The sequence below is a fragment of the Centruroides sculpturatus genome, unplaced genomic scaffold (genome assembly GCF_000671375.1).
Source record: "Centruroides sculpturatus isolate CEXI.00-Female unplaced genomic scaffold, Cexi_2.0 scaffold410, whole genome shotgun sequence".
NCBI lineage: Eukaryota > Metazoa > Arthropoda > Arachnida > Scorpiones > Buthidae > Centruroides > Centruroides sculpturatus.
In genome coordinates, this window is record NW_019384648.1 from 474490 (window position 1) to 501814 (window position 27325).

Here is a 27325-nt window from a genome sequence, read left to right on the forward strand (position 1 = left end):
ACTGCTCCCTAGTGGCCAAATACGCAAGTTACTTTTGTGACACTCTTCCACATAAAAATTTACTACATTTTTGCTTTGATTACGACATAATCGAAAAATCACGCTTTTTTGAGTTATGCCAGTTTTCTTCCAAAGTAATAATAATATATTAAAAGCAAAATGTTCTGTCACCACCAAAATAAACNTATAATGTTACCGTAACCACGCTCTTTAGCAATCTTCCTAACGTAATTTACTTCTCATTGGAGGGCTTGGGTGATGGAAGAATGTGTTTAGGCTCTTTCTACTAATGCTTTAAACGCCGCTATCTTACGTGAAAACAGGTCACAAGATTCATATGGTATATATGTCGATATCGCTGTAGGTTTTCTATAGACATTTCTTTAATTAATATCTATGACTATATCCAAGAAGTGGATTTTATCCTTACTATGCTGTTCAAGTTCCACTAGAAGGCCATATGGGTTGTTGTTCATTGTTTCCTTAAAATGTTCTAGATCCGGCTCAGTTTTCTAAAGGATAATTATATCATCAATATACCTTCCATATAGAATAATATTTGGGAGAAAGGAGGGAAGGACTTTGCTTTCTAATACTCTGATCACCATTTCACATAAATCTCCAGACAATGGATTTCCCATTGGTGCACCTCTTCCCTGCACATTTATAGTGCTCTTGAATTGGAATATGGAATTGTAACAAGCCAGATGTGCTAACTCGAGTATATTGTGGTGCAATGTGGTATCCTCTATGTTAGAAAGAAGGAAGTCTCTGAGCACACAAAAACATGGTTGAATTTTTATTGATGGGTATAAGGATCTAAAATCCAATACTGTTGTGCAGTTGGGAGAGTGTATCTTCTTAAGTTCTTTTAAAAGCTCCATTACACTCAAAATCTTGAACTGGTAGTCTTAAGTGTGTGGATAGCATGTTATGTAATAACTTTTCCAACTTAAGGGTGGGAGCTCTCCCTTTGTCTACTATAGGTCTGAGTTGCTGCCTTTGCTTATGTGTCTTTGAAAAAGTGAACAGTTTCGGCATGTCCGGGACATCTACAATTATGTCCCGGACCTATACAATTATATCCTCAATACCTATGTTCCTGGCTAGTTTCGTATTAGCAAACTGTTTAATTCTTGCTTGCATCTTATCCACCCAGCTTGTTTCCACTTCTGAGCACTGAGTTAATGAGAGGTATTCAATTAATCCTTTCTCATAAGTCTCTCTTTTCATTAACACCATTACTTTGGCTTTATCCGCTCTGGTCAAAACAATGCCATTACTCTTTATCCGTTTGGAAGCTCTATTCAATTTATGTTTCAGCTGTACAACCTCCTTAGATTCCTTTGCAGTACCAATCTTAAAAGATGCTAACCATCTGCAGTATTCTTTTTGGTTATGTGACAGTCCTTTCAGTAGATTTTTCCAAGTCTGGGATAAAGGAGTTACTTGCCTTCTTAGGGGAAGGTCTTATGTCTATAGAAAACCTACAGTGATATCGACATATATACCATATGAATCTTGTGACCTGTTTTCACGTAAGATAGTGGCGTTTAAAGCATTAGTAGAAAGAGCCTAAACACATTCTTCCATCACCCAAGCCCTCCAATGAGAAGTAAATTACGTTAGGAAGATTGCTAAAGAGCGTGGTTACGGTAACATTATAAATAGATTGTGTAAGCAGCACATGCGTTTACAGAATCTTATAGAAGAAAAGGTAGAGGTGCAAAATAGTATTTTGCACCTCTACCTTTTCTTCTATAAGATTCTGAAGATAACATAGAGAGTGTACCAATAACATATAACCTGCATCTAAAAGCAATGCACAAAAAAATTGCAAAAGTAAGGGCAATTAAGATTGCATACAAAGGAAACTCATCCATATACAGTTTATTAAGGAACAGGAAGGAGAATTCTGACCCAAACAGACTTCCGGGAATATAAAGTATTCCATTAAAAGATAACAGATGGGATAGGCCTTTAGTGTATATCGGATCCACCAAACGTTCATTGGCCACAAGATTAAAAGAGCATAAATCTGACATCACACATAATAAATGTACAACAGCCCTATCTACATATGCAACAAACCTGGGTATCGCACCTATCTTCGATGAAGCTCATGTTATCCGCACCACCCAGCATCAGAAGCAACTAAGAACTTTGGAAGCAATAGAAATCTTTAAAGCCGACCACAAATCCACATGCATTAATTTCAAAGAAGAAATGAATCTCTCTACAGCATGGCAATTTTTACTTGATGATAAATCAAAATATATTTTATAAGATAAATTTAAATAAGGTATTGCACATAACGAACCCCATTGGTAGAAAATGATATTTGAAATAGCTGATGGATTCCTTCCACTTTTGGAATTTTTTCAGAAAAGGGCACGTTTCAAGTTTTAAAAAACATTTGAATTAAAGAATCCAGTTATAATGGAAGATATAAAATAAGCCTGAAGAAGAGCCCAGGAGGGGCATCGAAAACATTCGCTGATTTTTTAAGAATTTCATGCCTGTTATTGGTTAATTGTAGATCATTGTGCATTTGGATTATATACAACCCGGTGTGGTGAGAAAATACATACTTTATAAACTTTACTCATCCAACACTATGAAGAACCTATAGAGAAAAGTCAATAAGTTTGATCAAAATTGGTGATTCCAAAATCATGCCATCTCCTCATTAATTGATAATTCTAATAAAAACTATTGACAGTCTGATTTTTCTGCAAAAAAATGAAAGTTATTTTTCAATATTTAAAATTACAATAAATAATTTTATAATTATATTTCAGAGTAAGTTTTTTAATCAGTAGTTTTCACCCAACAAAACTAAAAGAGAAATTGCAACAAGCAAATAATGACAAAGTCTTTCTTATAGCAGATGCTCTTGGCAAAGCAATAATTAAATCTAGTTTGAGGCTTACATTACCATGCAACCTAACTTATTTATGCAAACTCTTTTATTTATTAGATATATAAATTATACATTTGTAAATTTGTTTGTTGCAGTCTTCTATCTGTGTGAGGCCTTTGTACACACGTTTGTGTTTGGATAGGCAGTATCATTGAATTTTGTCTTCTTTTCTATCAAATTTTTCAGGAAATTTATCTTTTTTATTTATTACCCTTTCTTTAATAAAACAATTTAATTGTGAGAATCAAACAAGTAAAAGGAAAACAAGGATGACATCATCAGAAGCTAGTATACATCAATACTCTATGAGTGTGTCATCTTATGCTTTCTCAATCAGTAGTGACACTTTCCCATGACTTTTAGTCACCTCTAAGGTATTTGCTGCTTTGAATATGACAAGGAATGGCCAATTCCAGACAGTCAGCGCCTGTTCTTCCAACTGTTCTGTTTACTGTGTATGTGTTCCTTTTTGCTCTTCTATTTTGTGTCAGAAGGAGAGATCATAGTAGAATCACACAGTGGTGCCTAGACATCACCTGGCAAGCCCTACATAATTATTAATAGCATGTGATCTAAATAATGACAAGCAACTGGCTAAAATTGGCCTTGGTGTCGTTACTTTTTAATCAATCTGCTTTCATCTGAATACTAGTAATCTGATTTATCGCTTTCAACATAGAATCTGATGTGTGAATATTTTGGAAGTATTTACTGAAAAAAATAACATATTCTTACTAAATATTTATTCTTTATTTCCCATCTATTTTCAATGTTCCTTAAAAATACAATTATTGTTTCTTCAAATATATTTTAAATTAAATCTTGGTTGCTTGTTGTTCTTTATTATATGTATTTTCTTAGCACAATGTTGCCATTGAGAACATATCACACAAGAACACTTTCAAAGAAAAAGGTTGTTTTATTGGTGTGAACGGATATGCATTTTGGGCTTAACACCCCTCTTCAGTCCTGAGACAGCGACAGTTAAACCAACATGACTCGTAAGAAGATATACACATAGCTGAAAAAGGAAAAAGGAGCTAAAAGTTCTTTTGGCTCCACACATACACATTAGGATAGTATAACATGTGCTGTAGGGGGTGAAATAATTCTGTTGAGATGTACAGAGAACATAGACAAGATATGAGAGGTTAAAAAGAAGTGAGTAATCCTTGTAACAAGGATACAAGGATTACAAGGTTACATTACTCACTTCTTTTTAACCTCTCATATCTTGTCTATGTTCTCTGTACATCTCATCAGAATTATTTCACACCCTACAGCACACATTATACTATCCTAATGTGTTAGGATCTGCGTTGATAGCCAAACTGCTATCAGGCAAATCTGCAATCAAAAAAGATCACCTCGCTAATCTCATTGTGTTCAAGGTTAACAAAAGTAAGCTGAAATACATCGCCATCTCTTGGGTCCAAGGCATTCGGGGTTGGAAGAAAATGAAAAAGCTGACACCCTGGCCAAACAAGCAGCTAATTCATCAGCAACTACTTCCTGGAATAGGATTCCCATTTGTGCCATTAAAAATACTATCACCCAGACTGCTCTTCTTCTGTGGCAATGTCATTGGGAAAATGACAACACTGGTCAGCTAACCTTTTGTTTTCTCCCAGACGTTAGTCTCAGGCTTAAGGTGAAGCATCTGCAAATTGACTTCCATACTACACAACTTCTCAGTGGCCATGGGAACTTTAATCAGTACTTAAACTGGTTCAAACATAGGAAGACCCCTTATTGCATGTGTGATATCTCTACCCAAGACCCTCTTCACTTAATTTTCCATTGTGATCATTATGACAACCATTAAAGGAGGATACAATTGGCCTTGCCCATTAGCTGTTCTCACTAGCGATCCTGTTATTTTTAGGGAACTGGTGAACTTTATTTTATCAACAAATGCACTAGAACTGAATTTCAACAACTAGGTACTTTTGGCCTTAGCTACACACCTAACAGGTATCGGGGTGAGTGTTCCAGCCATGCCAGTGCCAGCCCTATTTGGCTATGGGCTTTCTTTCGACTGGGAATGCCATCTACAAGCATGTTTGTGTATGTGTGTACTCCTCTCTACAGGCACAGGTCTATCATCGAAGTACCAGTACGTCAACATCCAGGCATATCTCTGTCACCCATGTAACCTGATCGATTTTGTTTTGTTTTACTGTCTACAATCCTTTAATAATATGTCAGTCATTCCTTGTTCAATTGCAATGCAAATTCTTACTGGTTTTTTGGTATGTGCCCTCATGCCTAATTGTGTATGTACCTTTAACCTTTTCCTAGTCATTTACTGTTGTACACATATTCAGTTTGTTTCAATAAATGGTTGTAGTGCTACGACTCTCCCATTTTCACCAACTATCTTCTCTTTATTTTTTCCCTTCACCCACTATCTTCTACTACTTAACCTTGTACTTTCTCCTCTGCTAGGAAATACCTTTGAGTGATCCTGGCATTTCCATCCTATTAATGCTACAGTATCCTAATGTGTATATGTGTGGAGCCAAAAGAACTTTTCCTTTTTCAACTACGTGTATATCTTCTTACGAGTCATGTTAAGCCCGAAATGCATATCTGTTCACACCAATAAAACAACCTTTTTCCTCTGAAAGTGTACCTATGTGATATGTTCTCAATGGCAACATTGTGCTAAGAAAAATACATATTTTAAATTGTTTTGATACTGATTTTAAATTGTTGTGCTATTAAGAATTACTCTCTTCATCCTTTGAGAAAATTTTTACCTTTTATAAATATTTCTGTAAAATACAGTGAAATGAATCTTTACAAAGTAAATTAAAACTTTTCTTCTGATTTAAGAGAGAATTAAAAAAAATTTCATTGACACTACAACAGAAACAATTATTTAATGTATAATAAGCCACCAACTACCATGTGTACCAACATTTAACAAAACTATATGTAGTATTTTAATAAATAAAACCTGTTATAAATGCTGTAAGCTGTTATAATGCCATAAAGCTGTATCAAAATAATTTCTTAAACTTTTGTATAGAAGTTAAATATTCTAGTATTAACTTTTCCTTTTTATATACATTGCAGTAGTTATGATTAACTTGACTGAAAAGCTACCAATGACAATGTATTTAAATCTATGAAATTATATTAAAAGTACTTTTAATCTTGCTTCTTACAAAATACTTTTACATTTTCAAAAACACATCTTGAAAATAAAAATATTTATTGAATAATAGCCAGCCATTCAAATTTAGTAGATAAATCCTCAAGCTTTGTCAAAATGGCATCAAATTGCTCTTCTAAGAAAGAAACCAAATTTTGATGTACAGTAGTAGATGAACTCAATAAAAGGAAAAAATATTCCAGCCATTGAGATTTCAGAGCTGGTTCACTAGGCAATCTTTGATGTTTTCCAATTGATGTGGACGACTTCAAAGAGGAGAAGGAGTAGTAGTACGAGACATCAGACCAGGATTAGATTTGATGCCTCCAATTAATAACTAGAACATGTATTAACAAATAAAAATCAAAAAAATTTATAAAACCGAAGTAAATATAAACAAAAGATTAAACGAATCATATTCAAATCATAAAATTCACTATTACAAAGTTTGTGGGAAAGTCACCAGCACTAACAGATGTTACAAAGTGCCCCCTCGTATCTATAACAAATTATAAGAATCCTATTGAATTTTAAGATATGATAAAGCATCTTTCTTCCTTCACGAAAATAATGATGCCTTATGAAATCTAGCCAATTTATAATACTTATAAAATTTAATTTTCTAAAATTTTATGTAAGGACTACTCACATTTTGAAAACTAATTAAAATTTAAAATATTATAAAAAGTGTTTCAAAGTATCTATTCTGTTTTTTTTTTTTTTTGTTTTTGAAAAAATAAAATTAAAAACTTGAAGCATATGAATTACATTTTATAAATAACTTACTTTATATGTAAGAATTAACATATCAAAAGACATACTTACGTTGCTTCATGATATTTAGCTTTCCATTCTTCATAAACACTTTCTTCTAGATCTTTAACACCCAAGCACAATGTACGGAGTCCTTCACCAGCAAATTTCTGAAATATAAATTTACTTTAAGCAAGCATATAAAAGAGAAGTTTACTATACTTAAGGCATTCACATTTAAAATAAACAAAATTTGACGTAACAAATTTTTCTTAACACTTTCCTCTAGGGTCAAATTCTTTAGTGATTTATAATTATTATTACCAAATTATAGTTCGATGATATATGGCAATGGATAATGAAAAATGTTTAAGATTTAACAAATCTTAAACATTTTTCAGCATGAAACAGGTAAGCATTTTCTTATCACAAAGCTGACATAATTGCAATCAACCAATGTAAAAATGCTTGAATAGTATAGGAGCTTAGAACTCACTATTACACAGTCACTTTTAAGTCAAAATATTATATATGTAGGCACCATTTATTAATAAATATGCATAAGTGTTCCTTCCACTAATGGCAAATGCACTGTTGATAAAATTAAGTTTTAAATAAAATAGAAACATAAAAATTATTTTGCCTAATGATAGTACTATATTAAAAAGTTTATCACAATGGATGAATTCAGTAAACAGTAGTGTTGCAATACTTTAGCTGGCTAAACTAGTCTTACATGATGTCACTGTCAGTGCTTTCTTGAAGAAGTTTGTCATTGTTCATATGGATATTTACTCTGCTGCATTAAAGCACTTTAGTACAGCACATTTTTCCATTCTGCCTGTTGTGCTTAAAAATGAATGGAAACATTAGATTTAAACTTAAAATTTGACAAACAAATCTTCAATATAATATAAGTGTGCAAGAATAAAAGATAATTACAAGTACAGAAATATACCACAAATGTTTACATTCTGAATCACTACTATGACATCTGTCAGTTAAGGAACTGAACACATCTAATCAATTTTACAGAGAGATGTTTTAGCACAGAGCTAAAGTGCTGCATAGTTTTTGTTCACTGAATGTGTCCAGTTACTATAATTGATTAATTGTAAGATTAATAATTTATTAGGAGTAAAAATCATCACAAATTATAACTTAAATATAACAATTTATGTATCTAAACAACTTAAGATAAAGCAATGTTTAATTAAAAAAACAAATTAAGTGACATAACATACACCTATATGATATTCAAAATAAAAGTTTTGAACTAGACCAGGGTTCAACTAATTACTATTACTAAGGGACCTAGCAGTTATCTAGGAGGTCAATGAATTAGAAACCTTTGAGATCAATGGATAAATAAATTTATGAATGTAGTAACAAAAAATATAACACAATACTAATAACTGAAATCATTAAAACAGTAAGGTAAAACACTCAATTTTTAATTTTAATTTATATCTGACAAATGATGATGATGATTATTATTAATTTCTATTTAATTTTATTATTTTGTAGCATATTCTTGTTTTGTGTCAGTGTAGAAAGGACTCAAAATTAAATTTAAAATGTAGAATGCAGTCAATAAGCAAAAAAATATTGGGAAACTTCACTACACAAATAGATGTATTTGAGGAGGAATCCTTATTGAAGTACATCTAAAATATCAGCATATTATAAGAATTTTAACATAAGTTGTTTCTAGTGCTGTAATTTCATCCAAATAAGTATTCATTACAGTTACAAATAAGATTAATCATTGAAATTGTATTGAACTTTATAGGCATACCAAATAAGCAAAAACAGATTAATTTCTTAAATCAGGTATAGTTTAAAGTAACATTATATTGAATACAATACAAGTTGATTTTTTTACACCAGATTAGATGAATAAATAAAACTATCAGACTGGAAAACAGTTTAAAACAATTTCATTCAACATAAAATCCAAAAGATCATAAAATATCTGTTTACAGTAAAATTTTAATTACAAAAATGAATGTAATGGTTACATTTAATATTTTAGACATTATATTTTATTCTATTTAAATTACTCAAGATTTAAATTAATAATATCAGATTAAATAATTTATTTGTACATATTTCTGTTCTTTTATAACAGTACCTTTGGGCAAACTTTCAAAGAGTGAAACAATAATAATAGTAATCTTTAACATCATTTAAGAGACACTACAGAAAGCAGAAATATTACATATCATAAAAGTTTACATAAATAGATAAACGCACCAATAGCATACAAAACATAATTGTGTTTAGCAACTATACTTTGACTTTAGTCAAGCACAGTCCTCAGCCCAAATAAAGTGAAGGTACTGCATTTACACAATCACCACAATAATAGATACAACTCCATCAAATCAAAAGTATGCCCAAATATGGGTATGCATCACTTAATATTCCACCTAACAACAGACAGAGGTCTCATAACAAGAAAAGACACAGATAACTATGAATTTTTTTATGTTCAAATCTTGTTGGATACATAATTAGTTATCATTATGTTACATATTACCTATATTAGCAGTAGAATGTACTATATATATATATATGTATATTTATGTACTTAAATTCCAATTTATAAATGATAAATTGACTATATATTTTTAAGTCTACAATACCCTATTGGTGCTAATATAATTTTGATTTTAATTAAAATTTTCATTCATATTACAATGATTGTAATTTAGAAATTACATTTTTAACACAAATATATTGGACAAACTTTCATGTTAAAAAACTTATTCAAGAAATTAATGAATTTTTTTTTTGACAATTTTAAATTATTATTGCCTTTAATATTATATTAAGTTTATAATTATTATTACAGATCAATTATGATAAAAAATCATAACATTTTTGAAAACCATATTCAGTGTTCATAAAAATTAAAGTTTTTGCTTTCAAAATATTTTCTTCTAAAAATGGAAATAATAAATTGAAAAAATTTTAGAGATTGTTTTTGTGATGTGTTACACTTTCCTCTATAACATTAGAATTTTTTACAGCCAGATGATCAAGGCAGTAAACACATCAATCATTTGGTCTATAGAGTCTACAGGTTCAAGTCCAAGTCATAACTTTTAATTTTTAACGTATGAATGATTTTGACCTGAATGGGTAGCACCACTTCCCATTACTTGTTCATGCCATTGTGCCAGCTAAACCAATGATAGGAATAGGAGAGAGATTCAGTACTACAGGGCTGAAAAGGACTAAAGAAAAACCTTTATTTCCTAATTATTAATAATTATATTTTTGATGTTTTATTCTTTTACATATAAATTACATGAATATATACTTTTTTATGTAAATATATTAAAGTTGTCATGTTTGTTTTGAAATATTATTTTGATATTTAGTAATTTTAAAAAATAACAACTCAGCATCTTGCAAAAATGATATGGCTCTATTATTTGCAACAGCCTCTCTTATGTAACTACTATTAAAATTACATGACAAAATGATTCTTTAACAATAACTTCAAAAATATGCTCTTCAAATAAAAACATTTCCTCATTCTATCACAATGTTATTTCATTTAGATCTTATTTCTAAGGCTTTATTGTTGTGAATAGTCAGATAGCTTTTTATTATTTAAAAAAAAAAAAACATGACTTTTATATTTATTTAAATATTAAATTAATTATTTTTATGAATTAAGTTTTAAATATAGATATTCATTAGAGATTACATTACATATTCAATTGATGTCACCATTGTTATTTATTAAATAACTGATTTAAATATTTTTTAATAGCTTCTGTTATATATTAATTTTTTCTACATGTTACACAAAAAATAGAATTTTGATATCAAAAAATGGATCAATTTTCATTCACAGAAAAATGATTTTACCTAATAGTAGGCAGTTAAGTATCATCTTATGCTAAGATTAATAAGTAGAAATTAATCTTTAATTTTATTAAATAATTTAGAAAATCTATAGCAGGACTCAAACATATATTTTGTGATTACTGTACAGATATGCTACCAGTAAAGTTATCTAAACTGACATTAAATGCAAATCATAACCATATAGATTAATTGCTATCAGATTTTCTAAATTATTTAATTAATATTCAAAATTAATTATTGTAGCTTGATGGTAGCTTAAGTATATATCTTTATTGCTAAATTCTATAGATCTGATGAATTAATTTTGGCTTTTAGGCATGTTAAATTCTTTAAATTTTAAGATAAACTAATTAGTTTAAATTAGAAAAATTAATACACCTTCCATTGCCATATATCATCAAACTATAATTTGGTAATAATAATTATAAATCACTAAAGAATTTGACCCTAGAGGAAAGTGTTAAGTGCCATCTCTTATTAAATTTAATTAAATAATTTTAGATTAAAATTATAGTCCTATGATATATAGCAATGTATCAGTATAGTTTATATTTATGTTAGTTTTTTATATTTATATTAGAAAAATTAATATATAATATTAGAATTGTAACTAGGAAATGTAAGATAAAGTTATTTGCAGAATATTAGATAGCCCGTGGTATAGATAACATGTTCAGGAAATCTTAATGTAATTTTATCATTATAGACATCATATGATCTAAACTTCTAACAATGGAACATCTAAACAGATATTATCTGGATTCAGATGTTTAAGTTTGCAAATGACAATAGTATATCCTCTTCTTATGTTAATATTTTTTATTTTTTATTTATTTATTCATAAACTTCCTTGTTTATAAACTATTAATTGTGAAATGCAACACAATCAATCTGTGCTACATAATAAGTTCCTATTAGTGATTAAATATGTTTTTCCCAAACAGAATTGTTCACTTGTATTTATACTGCAGCAATTACATTTGAAGAAACCTATTGTAAAAACACTTAAAAAATTAATATTGTTATATCATCATTTAATCTTCAAAAGTATCCTTCTCCTAAATGCTTCCAAGCAAAAAATAGCATGTTTTGGAAATAATAGTTTTTAAAACAAAAAAAAACTGCTACAACAGACTTATTTTTTAATATTTTAAGTGTAGAGAATCCCAGAGAATCAATAGAATAACTGTATTAATTTCCTAATGAATAACTCAATATAAGGATTAATATCCAAACTCTTTTACATTGACAAAAATAATCTATAAACAAAGACACACAACTTTAAAATATAACTTTTGAAAAAATAAAAATATTTATTTTACTAATATTTAATTTAATTTCACACAATTATTTAAAAACATTGATGCAGTTTCATATTATTTTTGGAATGTTAAAAATAGTACATAACACTAAAATAAGTATGGTATATAATTTCAGTAGGATTCAGACAAACTATTTGATACATAAAATTACAAGAACTTTTTTAATGTAGATGGAACAGACTAACTATAGAAATTTGCAGATGACTAGTTTAATATGATTATAAAAAGAGCAACTTTAAAACTTTGTTAAGATGAGGTTGTTACTTATTTTATTTTCTAATAGCTACTGAAAGTTTTCAGAGGATGAATTTCTCCATGGCTATTATCACCATTAACTGACAAATTTATCTATCATTATACAGAATACATAGGAAAAAATAAATAAAAGAACATCAATGTAATTTGAAAAAACAAAAATTCGATTTGTTCTCCAAAATGTTAATTTTTAGGCAGACATAATTTGAATAATTTATGTATCAGGAAGTCACTAAAATCATTTTTTAATTTAACATTTATTTTTTAAACAAATTCTTCAATTTCATTTCTATAAATTAGAACAAAATAACTAATATTTGAAACAATTAATAGAGCCACTCTACTTAAAAGTTTTCTGAAGAATATTAGTTTTTTGTTATTTTAATTTATACATGTGTAATGTGTATTTTTAAAAACACTTTTTCTAGTGTTAAAATTTGGAATTTAAGTTATTTTGTCATTAAATTAAATGAAAAGTAGATACTAATATCTAAATATCTGATAGAACATCAAAATAATTAAAAAAAAACTTTGTTATTGCTATAAATTTCCAAGAACAGTTCACAATAATTAAGAATTTATGAAATTAAAATTAAATCTTCGTTATAAAATATAAAATTTTTGTAACATTTAAAATATGTATTATAATAAAAGTAATTACTGTATTTTAGTGGAAAATAAATTTCTCTGATAAACTTTATCCTGGTATTTTATAAACAAGTGATCAATTTCTAATGACTATTAAATAAGGACAAAACAGTAGGAGTTTTTAATTAGGTCATTAATATTAACACAGCAATTTAATGTTTTCTCCAGCATTTAAGAATCTACTATTACTATTTTATTTTCTATTTCCAGTCTTCAGTGGTCTTCAAAGAATATTTTATAAGAAATAAAATAATTTAAAATCTTAAATTCTGATTTAAATTTGAGAAGGATCTGAAGATGAACATTTTCTAACTGATTTCTGCATCATCTGGATATTTTATGAACAGATTTCTTTATTTTTATGCAAACTGTATGACAATGCAATGTTTCAGGAAAACAAAAAATTCCTTTCAATAAAAATTTAATATTCCTTTTAATAAAAATACAACATTCTATGATTATATTTCAGGAAACTACAACTTAAATTTCTGTATTAAGGAAAGAACTTTTACTAAGCAAGATATAGTTTCTTAAAAGAAAACAGTATTATTATTTTTATAATAATGATATTTAAAAACGAGAGAATTGATACAACTTAAATCATTCCTAGCAAAATCATAATATTATATATGATTAATATTTAAACTTTTCAGTACCAGGGCATATTATAGCTATTGTTGGTGCAAACTTTTTGATGTTTTTTGATCTCTTGGTTTTGCTCTCCTCGAAAAATGACAGTGTTGTAGTCTCAGAAAAGGAAACATTTTGCCACTATCTTAAGACATATCACCATGAAACATAAGAAATTAAATTGAAAATGAGAAGAGAGCTGTCTCAAGTGAGTCAATGAAACATTTGATTTAGTCTTATATATAAGTACTGAACGTGAGATCAACATTCAAGAAGAAATTAGAATTTTGCTGAAACAGGGTTCATAGCAGTTTGTCATTGTAAGTTTCCATGAAATTTCCATGTTATCAAATATTTCTAGTGTCCTAATACTTAGGCAGTTTTTGTTTCAACCTCCAATCGTGTGGGTAAACAGCCAATCGAATGGAAGGAGGCAAGTATGCACAGTGGGCAATTGCCCATCTCCACTAGAGCCACTGCCACTTCCAATGTCATTACATCATTGTGAGCTTAGTTGCAGGCATGTAAACACAGATGTTACAATTGACTCTCCTGCCAAGTTCAAGTTGTGTAGTGTAATTTGGTTTCTTCAAGCAGAAGGGAATAGTGCTGTGGAAATTCATCAAAGAATGAGCCAGGTATGAGGCTGAAGGTGATGATTTTTTGACATCTATTGTGACTGGAGATGAGACTTGGATTCAATGTCACCCCGAAACAAAACAGTCATGACAATGGATGCACTCAAACTCACTAAACAAACCAAAAACATTCAAACAAACCTTCAACAATAGGAAGGTTATGGCTACTGTATTTTGGGACCAAAAAGATGTGTTGCTTGTTAAGTTTATGGAACCAGGAGCAACAATCAATGCAGCTGTTTATTGCAAAACTTTACGATGACTGCAAAGAGCCATTTAGAACAAAAGAAGAGGCATGCTGACTTCTGGAGTTCTTCTGATTCATGACAACGCCCAACCTCACAGTGCTGCTGTAACCCAAAGCTACTTCAGCAATTACGACAGAAACTTTTTGAATACCTGGCATACAGCCTCAATTTAGCACTGAGCAACTTCCACCTCTTCCCTGAATTGAAAAAGTGGCTAGGAGGGTAGAGGTTCGAGACTAATGACAGTCTTCAAAACAACATTAAGGCCCATCTCAAGTCACTGGCAGCAACATTCTATGAAGAGAGATTGCAAAGCTCGTCCACAGATAGTAGTAGTTTTTAATGGACATTCACTGAGTACTCAATAAGTGCTGTTCTATGAGCCAACTACTCTGTTCAGAAAGTGAACACTCAGTTTCCAATAAAACTTATTTCAAAATGCACTCTTTATATTCAAGTTAGATTAATTGAAAATCTATATTTTACAAAAAAATGAAACTTCTTATACCCAATACACCAATTAGCCAATTATTTTGGATGAAAGTATGTATCATTAATATAGGACAACAATTTCAATAAAATTGTTTTCCAAATTCATGAAAATTCCATGTTTTCTGGGTTTTCCATGTTTGCTATGAACCCTGTGAAATTATATGCTTCTTCAAATAGTAAATTACAGGTACTTTTGGAGTATTTAGACAAAATGCAAGCATGGATTGAGAATACAATATAAATAGGTACTGATTTGGTAAATTTTGAACCTAGGATCTCTGTCCTTGAGACTGATAGAGAAAATGGCTGTGTTGAAAAAAATCAAATACAGAAATAAATGTAATATGTAATAATTTGTAAGATAAATAAATGAGGTGGATGACTTTATATAATCTATCAATTATATAAAAATAGTAAGTTATTCTTAAATAGTTTTTAAACTATTTAAGAATAACTTACAAGTTAAAGATGTGAATATTGTGTGTGCTTTGAGTTGGAAAATTTAAACCTAAAGCAAAAATATTGGTTATTTGTGAGTTATTTAACTATAAAATATAGTTAAAAATACTAGTAACTTAAAATACTAGTTGGTGATTAATGGTGATTATTCAATAATACTAGAATTATTAGAAACAAATTAAAGCTCTATGTTAAAGAAAGCTCTAAACTTAATCCTGATCATGAAGAAAACAATCTTCTCTTCCTTTTCTTTTTATTTCAATATAAACATGTCCAAAACTATTAAACTTAAATAATTATTAGATATTGTATATTGTTAAATTCAACCAAAAAAAGTATTACATAGAACATGTAACATAAGAATTTGATCTAAATGTCCTTTTAGAAAATACAATTTCAATCTGATTACGAAAAAATACAATAAAAATAAAAAGTATTCAAAATAATTTATATTTTAAAAATATCAATGAAAATTTTGAAATATATGATTATATGATTTCATATAATTTATACATGATATATAAATTTATAAAATCATAGAAGAAATATACTGTAGTTTAATATTACATTTAAAATGTTTATAAAACAAATATTTTTCATGTGATTTAAAATAAACATTTTCTAAATTCATGTATGGTACAGAGGATATAGAAAATAATTGTATAATTTGAAAACAAGCTTTTATTTCACAATAGAATAATAATTTTAAAATTTATGAGTTTGATATATTTTCCCTTATTATAATTACTTTTCTTTTGTACTGTTAGTTATGAAAATTTCATTTTTTGTATCTAAACAAAATACTGGTTATCCAATGTCTAAGTTTAATAAATTTCATGCATATTGGAAATGTACATTTTCTGTTTATCTGTAATTTATGATAAAAAAAAATAATAGTCTTATTTAATTTTAATGCCTTATATATCTAAAATGTTTACTCTGTATGTATATATAATATGCAGTTTATAATTGACACCTGTCCTAAAATTTTATTTCATAAAAAGTATTAGTTATAAAAAGGTAAAAAAAATAAATAAATAAAGGTAAATTTTATTTTTAAAAAAAAATGCCAGTTCTAAAATTATAAGACCAGAAACAAGCATTCTAGAAGCACCATAACTCTGAATCTTGTCAACAGAATAACTCTTAATGTTCAAATTTATTACAGTAAATAATTCAAAATAGTGTGTTTAATTAATATCATATCATTAATTCCTTTTTTCTAATTTTATTATATGAAAATTAATGACACTTCAATTTTTTTCCTACTTTCTACACTTATATAATTTTACAAATTTTATAGTTGATATTATAGATGTCTTCTAAAATAAAAAGAATTATTCTTAAACTAATAAAATATTTTAATTCAACAAATCTATCCATTCAGAAAAATAATTCATTCTGATCAAATTCTTCAATGAAATTTATTACAAATCTCATAAGGAAAAAAAATGAATCATCAATTAGTCTGATTTGCTAATCACCAGAATTTACAGAGATAATTTTAACTATTGATATCAAATAACAAAGTATTTCTCATTAAAAAAAAATGAGGAAAATATGTATAAAAGTAAAACTTTGCACATAAATACATAAAAGCTGACAAGGGCTCTTGTTCAACTTTCCACACACTTGAACAACAGTTAAGGGGACCATTAAGAAGTCTAATAATTTTCAATTATACTAGGATATACAATTTAAATAATAACAAAAGCTTAAAAAGAGTAATTTTGTTGAATTATGATAAAATTCTCCATTAAAAAAATATTTAAGGTTAAAAACACTAAGATATTAACTCAAAGTTAAAATTGGATGTGGCATCATATGTCATGAGCTTTTTTTAAAAATAATTCTTATATTAATAACTATTATTAAAAACAACTTAATTTTGACAGTAGGGGAAAGTTTTTATAAATATTGTAAATGCCAATAGCAAGTAAAATTTTCATTAAGTCTAACCTCAATATATGACACATGACCACCCCTCTATCTCTCCATCCCAAATTGAGTTCTGTACTCCAAAATTTAATAGCATCAATGTCCAAGTTACCAAGCCAAATTTTGTTTCTTAATCTTTACCCCTATTCCTGAGACATTAAATGAAATAAATGCCATCACATACACACAACCACCCCTGGAAAGTTTTTTCCATTTGACTTTTTCGGATTCTGGGGGTCTCAATGTCAAGAGAGTCAAATTTGACTCTTTACAGTACTTTCATGTGCTATATTATAATAGCCAAGAAAGTAAAATTCTTATGGCATTACAGAAAATCTAAGCAAGTATTTATTTTACATACACACACACACACAAAGATATTTTTATTATAAAATAAATACTGATTTTATTCTGTTTTTGTAAGTGACACAATTCATAAAATTTATTATCTAAACTAAAATAATCCTAAATTGTTGAAATATATAATCCTATATTTAAAAAATTAATTTTTTCCAGAATTTTTATGAAAATTTCATAAGATTGAGGATATATATATGTACTCAATTCATCAAAAGTCAATTTCCTTTTTGATAAACTATAGTTTGTATTAGAAATTTATTTCTCCCATCATCAGTCATATAACAAAAACAAACTTTAAACAGAATTTAAAGTTTGTAGTAAAATTTGTTCATTATTTACAAGAATGACTGAATATGAAAAATATAATTTATTTTGGAAATATTTTTAGAACTATGATTTTCATTGTACTGAATATGTCACATGCAGGCAAGAAGTTTCCCAAACATCCATGATTAATGTGAAAAATATTCATAAATCAGATATAGCTTTTCAGATGAGATGCTGTTTTAAAACTATGTTTTAGATAAAATAATATTTTTTTAATTAGTATTTGCTTGCACAATAATATGATTATCAAATTTCTTTAATTTGAACAAAAAATATTTGAAATAATTTTGTAGTTATCATAAAAATCAAAATTTAACTTTCAACAATAACTTTTCTGCTACTGACCTTAAGTTTGCTGAAAATTTAACTTTCAGAAATGGGAGTCTTATTTCTCTGCTTACTAGACATTTATAAAAAAATATGTACATTTTTCAACAGTTACAAAATGTCAATTCAAAAACAAGTATTGAAAGATAGTTACTTAGAGTTTATTTTATAAAATCATATAAAGTATATAAAGCAATTTATTGAGCTTTATATAAATAGCCTATATATGAAAGAGGATCTGTAATCTTGAATAAGTAAAAAACCAATAAATTATAAAATTTGTAAACTTTATTTGTAAACAAGTAAAGGTTTACAAATTAAAAATATATAATCTAAAGCACCCAATAAACAATACTTTTCCATATATTTCTGTTTTATTTAAAATTTTAAGCAATATCTATAATGAAAATATTAATACAGTAGAGCGTCGATTTTCTGAATCAATTGGGGACTGGGGTTGTCCGGATAACTGATATTTCGGATAACTGATTTACGTACGAAAAAATAGTTTAACGTATCCGATTTCGAAATTTTTCTCCGTTGCGTGTCGCTTTGCGTTGAATTTTCGTCGATGTTAAGCCTAACAAAGACTATTGTATCGTTAAAAATTATTTTTTTATTTTGTACAAACAAAATAAATATATTGAAAAATATAAAAACAATAAAAAATTATACTTCAGATGTTAATTTAGTATCAAAAACGTAAAATATTTGAGTAGCCCAAGACATAGTCAAAGATTGAAGCGCCACAGCACTAGCGAAAATTTAAATTTGCCAACTGGAATTGTTTCGGATGATTGACGTTTCGGATGATTGACTTTCGGAAAATCGACGCTCTACTGTATTAAAATATATTTGTTGTAATGTATTACTTTTTTAATATTTGTTATAAGTATGATTTTATTATAAAACACTTTTGAAATATCTGCAATCACTGTTTCAGAAAAAATTTCATATAATTCACAATATATTTTTTAAATACATATGACTTTATTTTACAAATTGTCTTTATCAGAAAAAGTATGTATAAAGTTATGCAACATTCTGATTTTATCTCAAATTATTACAGTTTCAAAAATATTTGATAACATTTAAATAGTGCGGGAAAGTTATCTGAACAAATAGAAGCAATGTTTGTTCACATAAAACAAGTGAATATTTTTTAGCCATTTCAATTCATAGATAGTTCTACAGAAAATGAATGAATAAAAAATGATTTTATAAAATTTTTATAATTAAGATTGCTCATTTAAAAAATGCAAATTTTTCTCTGCAAACATCTTATTTTAAACTATTATACATAATAAGATCATATTTGAAAAATATTATAACAAAGTAGTTTTTAGAAACTAAAAGAAAATCTACATAATAAACATCAATTGTGATTCATTATGTTTTAGAATGTTGTTTTAAATTGAATTTTTAGTCATAAATAATGACTATAGATTTAAAAATGATTTATAGTAAAATTAAAAAGCTGAAAAACAACCTCTATTGATTTTATGAAAATTTTCCTTATAAACTACCAGAAATATTAGTCTAAGAATACCAAAAATACAAATACAAATGTTGATTTTAATATAATATATTCCTTTGAACTAAAAGAAAAGTGACATAAATAATTCTATAAATTTTATAAATTATGTTAAGGACTAATAATTAAAAGTGAGACACTTTTCAAAAAGAAAAAAAAAGTTACAAAATCTTGAATGATCAAAATCAAATGATAGATATCTTATCTAATCATCTCATATGATAAATATATGCAGAATTTTATAGATTAGCTAATTTACAAATTAAGTTTTCAAAACAAAAAATGATTAATATCAATAGAATGTAAAAATATTTCAAAAATTATAGCTTTTCAGATTATTAAAACAAATATTTTAAAGTATAAAGCTCACTTTTGTGCAAAATTTGTCATCATTATGAAATATTTTCAACAAATCACTTTTAAAATGAAAACAGGACACAAGTAATATGATTATCAGTTATAAATTATCATTAAAAATAAGCTTGATATCTAAAACAATGACGTAGTAAAATTTCAATCCTAGTCACATTTCAAAACTCAACATTATGCAACTCATCAAATAGAAAAAAAATTTTGTTTTATTATTTAGGATAAAACATTTTAAAAACAAATATTAAATACTCACATTCAAGTGTTCTATTGTTTTTAACTTGATTTCTGCACTATCAGGATTGAGTCTTTCAAATATCACAGAATCAGCACCTTTACAGAATAATTTTATTTTTCCATTTTTTCTAATTATCACCTGAAATGTTTAACAGGAAAATTAAGAAAGGTTTATAATTTATATTGAAAAAATTTTTAAATATTACTCACAGACATGCGTTTACGATAATTGTTAAAATCCAAAATAGCTAATAGTTCATAATGCTCTATCTGTCCCATTACTTCTACAATAATACTGTTTGGTGTACGATGCTGAAAAATAAATTATTGCATTAAAGTTTAATAATTAAATGTTTAATGTTAGCTCAACAAATAATACAATTGAAATTTATCTTCATATTTAACTTAAATTTAAATATCATATTTTCAAACATATAATCCACAAAAATGTTGCTAGAATGAAAAATCACCTAAACTGTTCCACTATATTCCATGCCTATAGAACAGTCATTGCTCCTTATGCACAAGTTTACATGATTTGTGACTGCCACTGACTGACTGTCAGAACTAGTAAAATAATTGTCAGTAATTGATCGCCCAAGAAAACCGATCACCCAAAAATTTTTAGTCATAGTTTCAGTTGCTCATCTTTTCTTTTGAAAATCAGGAAGAGTTTTCTTGATTCACTTTATGTGATTAACATTGACCAAAAGACAAAAATAACAAATCCTAGATAATTTTTGGATTTATTTGCAATTTTAATTCTTATGAATAAATTTTTGAAGTCTCGTTTTACATGCCATTTTTAAATAATTTTCAATTAAATTGTTTTATCCCAAATTGGATATTATTCAGTAATAAAGAAATTCCAGAATTATATAAAATTGGTTAAGTGGAAAAACACTGAAACTGCAACTGAAAATTTTTTTGTTGTCAATTGTCCCAGGAGTCATTACTAGTAGTCAGTTTTCCTGACTCTAGTTTGCACCAGGTGATCTCAGACTGACTGACCTAGACATTTTTTTCAAATTGCAATTCTATATTGTTTAGCCAGAGAAAACATTTATGTATCACACAATCCATCATTATCTAAGGCAACATTCACATTATAAGAAATGGACAAGGGTATAAATGGTCTGACTTGCACTGGAGTTCATCTGACTTGGTTTTGATGTGGTCCTTGGATTAATAACTTTTAGAACTACTGGCATAGCCCATAGCCAACCACCTTGTCTTTTAAACACAAAAACCATGGAAAATGCATACAAAAATACAATAAATATTAGCTGTGTGTGTGTGTGTGTGTGTGTGTGTGTGTGTATTTGNTTAAATTAATGTATATATACGCTATATATTTGTTTATGTATAAGTTGTGAATAGCCATCATGACAATTATTATTATAATACCTTGTGGACACTAAGAGGCCTTTTTCATGTCCATCATAAATTCAGTCAAATTCAAGAAAGTAACTGGGAGATGGAGCTAATACATCTAAGACAAACCATCCATGAAATTCCTGACAATCCAAACTAAGCTCTAATCTGAACGCATCAGAACAAATAGCCCGATGGTGTTACTTACTCAGCTATTCAGTTATCATTAGACAAGTTTTTGTGAACTTTAATTGGTATAATGCTTGACATAAAAATACAAGAAATTACAAATTCCTTATAAATTTATCTAAAACATTTTTCATTTATGTTGTAAACAAGAGTGACATATGGAAAATGCAAACTGATTCAAGCCAATTTTGTATGATGTCAGTTTATAAATTTCTTGCTGCTGAAGTAAGTGCGGCTTCATCAGGAGATTGGGCTTGATATTCTAAACGTCCTGTTTGTAATATTAATGAATCATTTAACAACTTAATGATATTTATTAAATAATTATTATATTACAAAGGCAAAAAAATGAAACCAATTATAAAAGTTAAAATATTTATTTATGTAATTAAAACTGAACACTTTAAATAAATAAATTTTTCCTTGAAATTGAAATACAAAACCTTGAAATTAAACTTTAAAGACTTCATATAAGGAAATTTAGTAAAAGTTTCCTTTAATTTCTTATATTACAGCTTCATAAATAATTTAACAGGCCAGAAATTAAGGATAAACTTTCAAAAATTAACATTGCTAAATTTTTTAAAGAAGATAGAAATGTTTAACAGGAAGTTTAAACTTAAAATCTGATTTTCAATATATAAAAATTAAACAAAATTTGAGATGTTTTTCCAGTATGAAAAATGATAATGATTAATTAATATCCTCAGAATTAGTTGAAGGTAAAAATTGTCTTCAATTCTTTATAAATAACTGGAATTAAGTAAACAATAACTTAACTACCTTGCTATTATAAACAAAACTGTGACCTTCAAAACAGTTTATTAAATCAAAGGCTAAATTTACAAAAAAATGATTAGTTCATTGTCAAACATTTATGATAAAATTAAAAATTACCATCTTTCTCTTCACACATAACTGTGTGACATAATGCAAGAAGAAGAAAAAATTCATGGGCATGTTTATCTCCATGCATTACATCATCTAACAGAGCTTTATCGTAAAACTTAAAGCTTGGTTCATACAGGGGATTTACTGAAAAATCGACGGAAGGTGTGTTCTGAAATAAAATTTTTTTTGCATTGTAAAATATTTTAAATATACTCAAATAATTTAGTTTTTTTATATGAACTTGCAATATCTAATACAAAACATCTTTCTGGATATCCAATGTAAGGCTGTAATTGTAGTATAAAATACAACAAGTTCATCATAAATAAAATATTTTATATAAAAATAATCACCTCTGTTATTTCTATAGGTTCCTTTGTTACCTCATCAAGGACTTCTCCATACATATGTCCCATAATTGAACATTTGTTAAAAGTCATAATGTTCTGTGTTAATGTGCCAGTTTTGTCTGAGAAGACATATTCTATCTGGCCTAATTCTTCATTTAATGTGGTCGTATGGGCTCTGGCAGGAGTATCATTGGGTGCATAGTACATCTGTTGATCCCAGTTAATCCACTGACTATTCAAATATCTTATAATTTCTACACTGTATAACAAATTATAACATTAATTTTTGATTAGAAACTAGAACTGTCAAAGTATGCAACAAATAATACTTAAAAAGTCATACTTTACCTGACATATAACGATATGGGTACAACAGTGTTTAATACAATTGCATATGAGAAAAAAACCAAAACAGAAATAACAGTGGCCCCCTCTGTAGTTCTATTAGGAACTAAATCCTCCCAAGGTAAATAGATACGAAAATGTCTACCAGTAACAGTTTCCCAAACACCACAGGCAATTGTACAGAACAAACACATACTAAACAAGAAGAATACAATCTATAAAAATAAAAATTTTGTTAGAAAATTTTCAATTAAAAAAAATATTATAATTCAATTAGTATTTTGTTTATCTAACTTAAAATTATGATTTCAGACAATGAATAATTTATTTTTGATTCTAGTACTTTAAAAAAACTGAGTAATTATGCATTTTTACATCCCATTTCTTGACATAGAACTTCACATTACCAGACAACAAGTATATATCAATCTAATAACTATATCCTGTTTATAGATTTAAGGAAAATTTTTAAAATTTTATGCTACTTTTCCATTTACAACAGACCTCATGTTTATTAATCATGTTCTGAGAAGGAAAAGGAAAAACGGTTTGCATGCCTACATCCAATCTTTCATTTTACTATAAATATATACCATTATGAAACTAATACCTGTACTGTATGCATTATACTGTTTTGACATTATTATTAAAATCTATCAACTGTGAAATAAGTATAATCATATTTGAAAATTTTTATTAAAATTCATTTAAACAGATTTCCTAATGAAAACATAAATGGTTTAAAGATTATAATTAAAACAGAACTAGCCTAAACTGAATTTTTTATTAGCCAAAATATTTTTATTATTTCAAATTGGAATCAACAGCCAAATATGGAAATAAATTGGATATATGCCAGTTGAGATATTTTTTTAATACAAAAGGCCGTAAACAAGTTATATAGAAGAGGAAAACATGCAATTAGAAGACAATACAAAAATAAAAAAGAAATATATATAAAAGAAAATGNTTAGTTTGGATTGTCAGGAATTTCATGGATGGTTTGTCTTAGATGTATTAGCTCCATCTCCCAGTTACTTTCTTGAATTTGACTGAATTTATGATGGACATGAAAAAGGCCTCTTAGTGTCCACAAGGTATTATAATAATAATTGTCATGATGGCTATTCACAACTTATACATAAACAAATATATAGCGTATATATATGTTATATATTTGTTTAAATTAATGTATATATACGCTATATATTTGTTTATGTATAAGTTGTGAATAGCCATCATGACAATTATTATTATAATACCTTGTGGACACTAAGAGGCCTTTTTCATGTCCATCATAAATTCAGTCAAATTCAAGAAAGTAACTGGGAGATGGAGCTAATACATCTAAGACAAACCATCCATGAAATTCCTGACAATCCAAACTAAGCTCTAATCTGAACGCATCAGAACAAATAGCCCGATGGTGTTACTTACTCAGCTATTCAGTTATCATTAGACAAGTTTTTGTGAACTTTAATTGGTATAATGCTTGACATAAAAATACAAGAAATTACAAATTCCTTATAAATTTATCTAAAACATTTTTCATTTATGTTGTAAACAAGAGTGACATATGGAAAATGCAAACTGATTCAAGCCAATTTTGTATGATGTCAGTTTATTTAATTATTATTATTTAATAATTAAATAAACTGACATGATATAACATAATATATTTGCAAGTTTAATATGAGTTAAACTTGCAAATATATTATGTTATATCATGAAACAAAAGTAAATTTTGTGAATAAATCTGAAATAAATACATTATCTCTTTACTGTTTAATTCATCTAATCAGATAATCTAAATAATAAAACAAATGATAATATATGTCTTTTTGTTCCTACATAATCTCTGGATCTAGGAGGGAGTAAAGCATGAGTTATCTGAGAGAATAATCTATATTTCAGGAAAACTTTCTTCCCAAGTTAAAATTAGCAAGAAATTGACTTTATAAATACAGATTTCTAGACACTAATATGAAAAAGAATATATTCATTTGTCTACTTAGCTATTATTTATATTAAAATTGCATTAATTTTATTTTCTGATGAGTCATCATTACACAATTAAGAAAACCCTAAACTTGAACATGCCATAAACACTATTCTGTAGATATACAATTTAAACTGACTAATGATTTTAAAAGATTTAAAAGTTTAAAAATGGATAAAAATATGTCAAAATTTATTACTGTACAGTACGTGTATTAAAATGTGATAAAAAGCAACAGAATTTGATAAGTAACTCTCACTAATAAAATATTTATATAGCTGGCTATATCATTCATGTACATTAACTTTTCATATGATTTACTCATTATAAATTTAACTCAAATTTATTTCACTGAAAATTTCTATTAAAATTTATTAGCTATCACAATAAATATTCAATTATATTTAACAAGATATTCATTTTCTCTAAAACTCAGACATTTATTGGTCTCAAATATACTTTAATTCCAATAAATAATTACAGGTATACCTCACCTTACGTTGGTAATTGGTTCCAGGAGAGGTGACGTAAGTCGAATTTACTTGTCTCTGAATCTACTTGTCACTAAACTAAACCATAAATTACCAATTCCAGTTCTGTATTTTATTTATTAATGCATTTTTAATAATATATGGTTAATAAGGATCTATTTTAAGCTTACAAACAAATAAATTTTAGTTTTTAATATAGTACAGAAAAAAGTAATCTAAATTTACGAATGCATGTACTGTAAATACAGTACATATTTGTATATATTTTAATATGATTTTATGTGCTTTAAACGTTTTTCTAGTGATATTACGACTTCAATATTTGTGGCGGACAGACGTAAAGTCGAATAAAATTACTTAAACTTAATTTTTATTTTTCCATACTCTTTTTTGACAAACAACGTATAATCGGGAACGATGTAACTCGAAATGACGTAAGTTGAGGTATACTTGTAATGCTTTATTTCATATGAATAATATTTTACTTTTCTCAATGATTTCAGTAACTTAAGAGCTAATAATTTAACTGTTTGATAGTTAATTATTAAATAACTAATACTTGAAAATATAATTGATTTGATAATTAATTTTAAATTAAGAATACATTTAAAATTAAGAACATTAGATTAAGATATATTTGAACTTCCATAACAGACTTAATATCAATTATAAAAGTTCAAATATTCAAAGATTTCATTCAATTTTATATGAACAACATTAAAATTTACAAAAATCAAATTAAATTTTAGATTTTCCAATGTTTAATTTATGTAGCAATTTAACATCCCATCATTAAACTTATTAAAAGCTCAACAGTAAGATTTTAAAACATTCAAAATATATATAGATACACCACTTACACCAATGATTAACCAGTTTAGAAGACGATCAAGACTTGTCCGCTTGAATATAGTTTTACCGCTGTTCTGCATGAGTTTTGTATCTCTACCGGCAAAGATAACTACACCATAACACCAACGAGTGTTCCTTAACACACATCCTCGCAGCAGAAGTTTATCATTATCTAACGAATGAAGATGATCTTTCCAAAACAAGTTTCCCTCAAATTTATTCAAATTGTTGTTGGGTGGTTCACATTTTATTTCTCCTATTTTAAAATTCATATAAACATTAAAATTAAACATTTTACCAATCTGATTCAATTATAATTATAATTATCA

General features: G+C 27.4%; 1 protein-coding gene across 1 annotated transcript in view; it reads right to left on the reverse strand.

The window, feature by feature from the left end:
- Nucleotides 1–27325, reverse strand: part of LOC111626234 (phospholipid-transporting ATPase ID-like) — a 49093-nt gene that overhangs the window by 7398 nt on the left and 14370 nt on the right. Inside the window, 8 exon segments of the mRNA XM_023369542.1 lie at nt 6909–7006; nt 20525–20644; nt 20716–20842; nt 22276–22339; nt 22966–23128; nt 23313–23568; nt 23658–23869; nt 27005–27252. Of these exon segments, the coding sequence (XP_023225310.1) occupies nt 6909–7006; nt 20525–20644; nt 20716–20842; nt 22276–22339; nt 22966–23128; nt 23313–23568; nt 23658–23869; nt 27005–27252 (1288 nt within the window).